General features: G+C 53.0%; 1 protein-coding gene across 1 annotated transcript in view; it reads left to right on the top strand.

Annotated features, from left to right (window-relative positions):
- The first annotated feature begins 4,954 nt into the window (after window positions 1–4,954).
- Window positions 4,955–7,127, top strand: part of ARHGAP26 (Rho GTPase activating protein 26) — a 147,887-nt gene continuing 145,714 nt past the window's right edge. The window contains exon 1 of the mRNA XM_054842095.1: window positions 4,955–5,061. Coding sequence (XP_054698070.1) covers window positions 5,055–5,061 — 7 coding nt within the window. The 5' untranslated portion in view covers window positions 4,955–5,054. The remainder of the gene's footprint in view (window positions 5,062–7,127) is intronic.

Below are 7,127 nucleotides of genomic sequence, written 5' to 3'. Positions count from 1 at the left end.
GGCATGACTAATTTCACTTTTCCATTTAATTGAGAACTTGTTTCTGACTTTGCCTTTGTGTGTTTAGCCCTAGCTTGGGCAGCCTGGTCGATGCCTTGTCCCTGCCCAAAATGCACCTGACAGTCCCTTTATTTTCCTCTAGAAAAAGCCTCCCAGGGATTTTGTAGAACATCTATGACCAACGCTTTTCTTTCTCCGGGAAACCTTTTCATCCCTGTGATGTAGTCCTGTAGGAATTTCAGTGTGGCTGTCGGTTTAATCCTTAACCTCAGCCCTTAGCTGCGGGGCCAGTGGTGCCGGAGCCCTGCATGCATCAGCACCATCCCGCGGCGCTAGCTGCCGTGCTCTCCGGCAGCTTTGCCGGGCCCGGGGCGGAGGTGCCACGGGTGCGCGGCAGGGCTGGGTCACCCTGGCTCCGCAGCACGGCTTTCCGCACGCGCTGGCAAATACGGCTGGCTTTGAGGGGTTATGGCTGTGTCAGCTGGGGCCCGGGGAAACCTGCTGCTCTGAGCCTGCCTTATGCTCAGAGGATGCTGTCTGAGCTTGCTTAGGTGCACGAGAAGTTGTAGGAGAGACCTGGGATTTTCTCAGCCCTCTGAGATCTGCAGGGTTGAACAGAGGAACAGGACAGCTGCGCTAGCTCTCGTGGTGGGTTCTCCTTTGTGTGCTGCGTGTCTCCTCTCTTCCTAAGGGGTTCACCCAAAAAAATCCCAAGCTTGAAACTCTTCTTACTTATGTATCACTTGTCATTTTTGTGTCAGTAAGAACTTCCCTGCAGACCCTGTAGTAATGCTTCCTTTGCTACTTCTCTGGCTGTCGCAGAGAGAGCGGATTCTCTTTTTGCCCGCAGCTTGCTAAATAACCACCTCTCTGCTCCACAGAATCCCTGCGCAGGGGAGGCCTGGATGGGAAAGGAGCTACTGAAGCTCTTGGGCAGCACAGTGAAAAACCAGGGATGAAGGGCATAGTGCAGCTGGAAGCCCACCCTTCTCCCAGGGTGAGATGTAACCTGGACCACGAGCAAGGGAACGATGCTCTTTGGTGCAATTAACCCTCTCTCTGCCTCGAAGGTAATGATATATCCAAATGCATACATGTAAGCAGTGAAGTTCCTTTATGTGTGTTCTTCCTGCATCATGTTAAATGTGCCAAATGCCTCTAGACATCCCAGCTCCCTGACCCAGTAATTTCTTACCCTTGTCTTTGTGCTTGAATGATTGTCACATCTCTAGAAGTTATGACCATGCAGCCACTGTCTTCATGCCTTCACAGACTAAATCACGCCGCAGATAACAGATCATAATGCAGTGCTTTGTTCTGTCTCTACATGTATGCACAGCGCCGTGAACATTTACAATGTGAATGGTGCTCGAAAATGAAATAGAGAAGGGGTCATTGTGGCTTGAATCAAACAGGGATTTGTGCTGCGGGTAACTGAGCTTCTGCAGTCTCCCGATTAAGGCATTACTCTTTAAAATAATGTTTCTGTTTTGTAAGTTATTTTATGTCTAATTCCTGGGCAGGGCGGTGTGACCACAGATGTGAGCATGACGACTCTAAAAGCTGCTCTTCCATGGTACTTATGCTTAAGGATGTCATGGTGCTTTTGATCCTCAGTCATCAATACCATCACCACCACCAAATTAAGGGAAGACAAAGGAGACATTGAGTGTAGAAGCCTGGCTCCAGCGCCATGAGGATCATCATCCTGGAAACAAAAATCAAAGGGTAGCACCAGGCTAGGAAAAGCCCAAGGGATTCAGGAGTATCCCTGGGCTCTGGGGCAGGGTCCTGGTTTGGGGGTCACAAACTTGAACAGGAGAAGGGAGGTTAGCAGTCAGGGCAGGTGTGGGAGCAGAGGATAAACCTTAACGAAGCAGTAAAAATGTAAACTGCCACTGAGACTGGGGAGGGAGGAGGCAAACAGCACTCTGGAGAATTGTGCCAAAAATCAACAGAGCTGGGAGAAGTGCCACCCCCTGCAGCAAGATCTTATTCCTCATTCGCGGTGCAGAAGGACTGGCCCAGTTAGCAAAACTGAGGGGTCAGCTGAAGGGTCAAGGATATATATGGCTTCTCAGTGTCTTAGCTGAAGAGTACTGAAAAAGTTTTATTTTTAACAAGGAATCAAGGCAAATAAATCTCCTGAATTGGCTAAAAGCACAAGCACCAGAAAACTCTCACGCCTGAGGCGCGTTCCTGTGCTTGCTCCGGACGTGGTGCTGCTGCACTTGAAAGCTGGGTCTTGGTCTATCTGCTCTGACACCTGCCAGGAAGATGAGGGGAAGTGGTGCTATCTTCTCCTGGAGACAGCTCCCCGCGGATGCCATGCCTTGGGTTTGCCGCTGTGATTCCTGCTCTCTCCTCAGCGCTCCCAGATGCCTCCGAGGGGCACGTGCTGGGCGAGTGGCTTGGCAAAGATCGCGCTGTAAGTAGCTGGCATGTCCCAGGCACGTATGAACGGGTGTGACTGCTGCAGAGCAAAAGCAGGAGGAGAGGCCGATTAGCCTGAGACGACAGGCTTGTAGCACCTATACTTACAGTAATATGCTCTGTGTGTGGGGATTGCCCGAGGCACAAACAACAGCTACAGGGACTGGAAGGAAATAGATGTGGAGATCATTTCTGCTGCAAGGAGGACACCACAGACTGACTAATAGCATCTCACACTGATATTTCCATTGAAAAAGAAATCGGCTTCCAAAAGCAATTACCAAACCTGTGATGTCAGTGAAACCCAGGAAGACTTGGTAGCACAAGTGGCTAATGATGAGTTTTCCCAAAAAATTTATTGGAAGTTAACAAGTGTAACCTGGGAGCCAAAGAGGTTTTGTAGATCGGGAGCAGGGACCCCAGTCCTGCTTGCCTTTCACTTCAGTGAGATCTGACCCCCAGGCAGGGGCTCATTTATGTCACTGCTGCTCGGTGTAGAGACCTTTCTTCTGGGTTGTCTTGCCCACCCTGCAAACCTGCCTGAAGGCCAGGAGGAGCGACTGCAAGGAGAAAAGAAGTTAGCTGAAGAAGGGAAAAGGAATTGAGGAGGCAGAAGTTCATGTGTGATTGCCAGAGGTGCAACTCAGGAAGGAAAGGTACTGTTCTGCTGAGATTATATATATATATATATTACCATGTTAGCTATATGTAAAACTCATGAATTCTCAGTGGAGGGAGCATTCTGTCATGTTAAAGGTTTCTCTAAGGCTATTTGCTGCACCCCCATGGAAATGGTGTATCCAATAAGAACATACCCAGGGCATATTTCCAGGCTGACACGGCTGCACTGGAGAAGGGGAAGCTCTTGGTGTCTACTCTGGAGTTGTATTCACAACTAACAAAAGGTCCAGGCTCAAGGATCTGATCTCCCAGAAGGTTGTCAGTACAATAGGTCAATACATGCCCTCTGGTTTGCAACATGGAATTCATGCAGATTCATTGCAATGGTCCAATGTATTGTCTGGAACACTAATTTTTTTTTTGGCCATATACAATGCTTCATCTGTGCCTAGCTCAATGAAAAAAAAAATCCTTGAGAGCAAGAAAGATGTGAGTGTGATATATAGTCACGTAATAAATAGACCTTGAACATTGCTGCTCGAGGGCAATTCTAAGAAACCTCTCATGTAGCTCCTGGTTTCTGAGCCTCAAGATGCCCATTGTGGTCTCCTGGGGTTTAAAGAAGTGCATGAGTGTGCCCACATCTCTGGCATTTTGAGCTGTGACTGGCAGGTGGTTTCATTCCCCCTGTAACGCTGCTGCTTGTTTTCACGGGCAGTGGGAATACGGCTGGGGCTGGGGGTCTGCTCTCGGGGGGGAGCCTCCAAAATCCCTGACAGCAGACGCTTGCAGGATGACTGGCACCACAGTCCCTGTGCATGGATGTCCATGCTCAGCACGCACCGCAGCACCAGCCTCGCCGCAGGGCTCTGTCGCGCCGGGGCCGTGAGATGCCGTGAGCTGACACGGCGGCTCAGCGCTGCTGCGTGGGGATGGGGCTGGTTCCCCACCGCCTGCTCATGCTGTCACTCTGGCTCCTGTTTTACCTGACTGATCTCACTTAACTGGCAGAAAGCTTTCCCGCAGGAGAAGTGGCTCGTTCTTGCTGTGTTAGCAATGGCTGTTTCACAGAGGTGCAGTAACTGCTGCAGCCAGTGCAAGGATGGGGGGGGGGCCAGGAAAACGGAGGTGGGGAGATGTCGTGCTCGGACAGATCCAGCCAAGAACTAGCTTTAAAAAAGTTTTGTTAATTTTGAAACAAACCTGCTTAATGCAGCAGATTGTGTGACCCACCCAGAGGTAATGCTGGTGCGAGGGGGGCTGGGAGGAGCCGCGGGGGCCGAGCTGACACTATTGCAGCCTCCCTCTTCCTCCCACTGGGCTGTGGCTGGGGTGGCCCCCAGCCCTGCACCAGCACCGGTGGTTATTTGATCCCTGAGTGAGCTAAACTAGGTAGAAACTGCTCTTTTTTTAATGCTGGATTAGTTTTCTGCTGACTTTGCTCCCTGAGCGAGTTAGCTGTGGGATGCGGGTTGGTGACTGAGCAAGGGAGAATGTGTTAATGTGTGGTCAAGGACGGGCTCGCCGGTAGGAGTGTGGGACCGCGGTGGCCACAGCTTTCATCTGCTGGAAGTATGTGTAAGCACAGCCTTGGAGAGGCACGGAGGAGTGTGGGCTGGAGACTGGCAGGCCGAGCTCTGCACCCACAGGGATCCGCGGGCAGGTTTCTGTCTAACAGCAATATTACTGGACCTGCACAGCGTCCAGTTGACTTAGCTCACCTGGAGGTCAGACAACCAAGTTGCTTAAAAAAATAAAGCAGGCAGGCAAATACGCTGGGACTGCAGAGGGATGCAAGCTATTAGCTACAGGCAGGAGGATGTGGAAGTCTGGGGGTTTTGTTTGCTTATTTTTCCCTTTGCTGGTATTCTTTTACAGATTGGATGCACAATCCTAGGAAAACTGGGCTGGAAGATGTCCATGGTTGTTCTTCCTCGGTGCCTGCTGCCCTGCCCTGCTCCCACACTTGGAGCTCCAACACAATGAGTATATCCTGATGAATGCAGTGTAAGCCAGAAAAAGGGGAGACAAGTCCATGATCTGGTGTATTAATTGTTGCCAGCCTGAGGCCTCGGTTCCAGACCTGTGTGGTATTTCACATGAGAGCTTTGTAATGGCTCTGTTCTGTCCTCATCAGAAAATGACAGTCTGAGCATAGTTACTTTCTGCGGTTCTGGAAAGGTGATGAAAGAAATTGTTTCCAGCCCCAAATATTCTGATCCTCTAAGGCAGTGTCCTATAAATCTAGTTACAGGTTCTTCTGTGTTAGCTGAAAGTGCTGGAACACTCTTTAATACGAACAATGGCGATGTAGAAGGATAAAACCAAAATATGTGCTCCTGTGCCTTTGTACAGTGTAGAATTAAGGAGCGTAATCCAAATAATAACATCTAGTGCTCTTATAGGGCTGTATGCATATGGCATAAATGACAGCTAATTAAACTCTATATCCTGCCTACAAGATAAGCATGTAATTAGTATTACATCCTTTTTTATAATTAGGAGACCTCATGCAAAAAAATGTGGCTCGCAAACCATATTTGAAGGCAGTGACTCAGCCAGAGTCAGGCTGTGCTGCGAAGACTGAGAAAATCGTGCTTTAGACCTGCCAGGGAATAAAAAACAGCAGAGACAAAAGGTTGAGCTGGTATCAGGTTGCTGTGCCTGGACCCATCCGCTGGGAAACTTAGCTGGATTAACTTTTGAAGACCAGGCTCGGGCTGGATCCCATTCTGTGAGCCCTATGTGAAGCCCAAGCTTTGTGTAAGACCATCCATCTTCCCCAGTTTGCAGAAAAGCATAAAGCTGGCACCAGCTCTGCATCGCGTTTCATGGCTCACTTGACAGGAATGCCGCCCCGTCGCCATGCTTGATCCGGAACGCGCTTGCTGTGCGGTGCACGGGCTGGTGTTTGCCGAGCGGTGGCCGCCCCATGCCCTCCTGGCCAGCCTGGATGGCTGAGCTGGGGAGGAAGGGGGAATTCCAGTCATCCAGGGATTATCCACAAATGTGTCCGTTTGTCACAGCCTGGGGTGAGAGGCCGTCGCTGGCTTGTACACATGTCTCTGCCGGGGGGAGGCTGCAGGGTGGCTCGCCCTGGACTTGCTGCCATCATTTGTGGCCAGGATGGATTTTCCCAAATCCATGGGACCAGCAGTAACAGTTTGTCCCGTTTTATTACTGATTAGTTGCCATCCACCTTATGGCAGCCAGAGCCGAAACCATGAGGGGCGATTGTTTTGCGGGCCGTACTTTGTTCCTGGAAGCTCCCGGCCGAGGGAAGGAGGCGATGGGGCAGCTGCCGTGCTTGGCCACGTTCCTGCCGCGCTCCTGAAGGAAACGGGCCGCAGGGAGAGGCGGCCGGGTTGTGCACGGCTGTGCGGTGCTGTCCTGCCCGGCCCCATCTCCATGGCTGGGCTGGGGACTGCAGTCCCTTCGTGGCGCTGGGTGGGTGCCTGGTGGGGGTGTCCCGTCACGACCAGCCCCCTCAAGAGATCGGGGGTTTATTTTAACTCACGTATTAAACCGGGGGAGCGATCTCCGACACAGATGTTTAATAGCAGGAAAAACCGTGCAAAGCTGCAACCCAGAGAGGCCCCCACCGGCTGGGCACGGCCCCGGCGGTGGATGCGGCTGTCCCGCAGGCCGGGATGCGGGCTTCCACGCAGCCCTGCGGCCCCGCGCCGGAAAGGTCCACGGGGAGCGGGGTGAGACACGGGGCACGGCCGGGCGAGGCCCTCCAGTAACCCCCCGTGTCTCAGTGCCGCCCGTGGCCGCGGAAGCAGCCTGTGCGGGCGGGGCCCGGCCCGGGGTTCTCCCACGACCGGCGTGGGCCCCGTGGGCCGGGCGGGCTCCGCTTGAGGCGCCGCCGGGCCCGGCCGCCCCGCCCCCGCGGGGGCCGCTGTTGATTGGCTCAACGGGAGGCGTAGGCGTGGCCGCTGAGGCAAGGGGCACGCCCGGATCGCCCATTGGCTGCAGGAGCGCGCGGGGGCGTGTCGCGGTGGCGGCGCGGGGGCGTGTCGCGGTGGCGGCGCGGGGGCGTGTCGCGGTGGCGGCGCGGGCGGGCGGGCAGC

The sequence above is a fragment of the Grus americana genome, chromosome 14 (assembly GCF_028858705.1).
Source record: "Grus americana isolate bGruAme1 chromosome 14, bGruAme1.mat, whole genome shotgun sequence".
Taxonomy (NCBI): Eukaryota; Metazoa; Chordata; class Aves; order Gruiformes; family Gruidae; genus Grus; species Grus americana.
The sequence above is the reverse complement of the archived record's forward strand: the minus strand, read 5'-3'. Positions and strand labels throughout refer to the sequence as shown.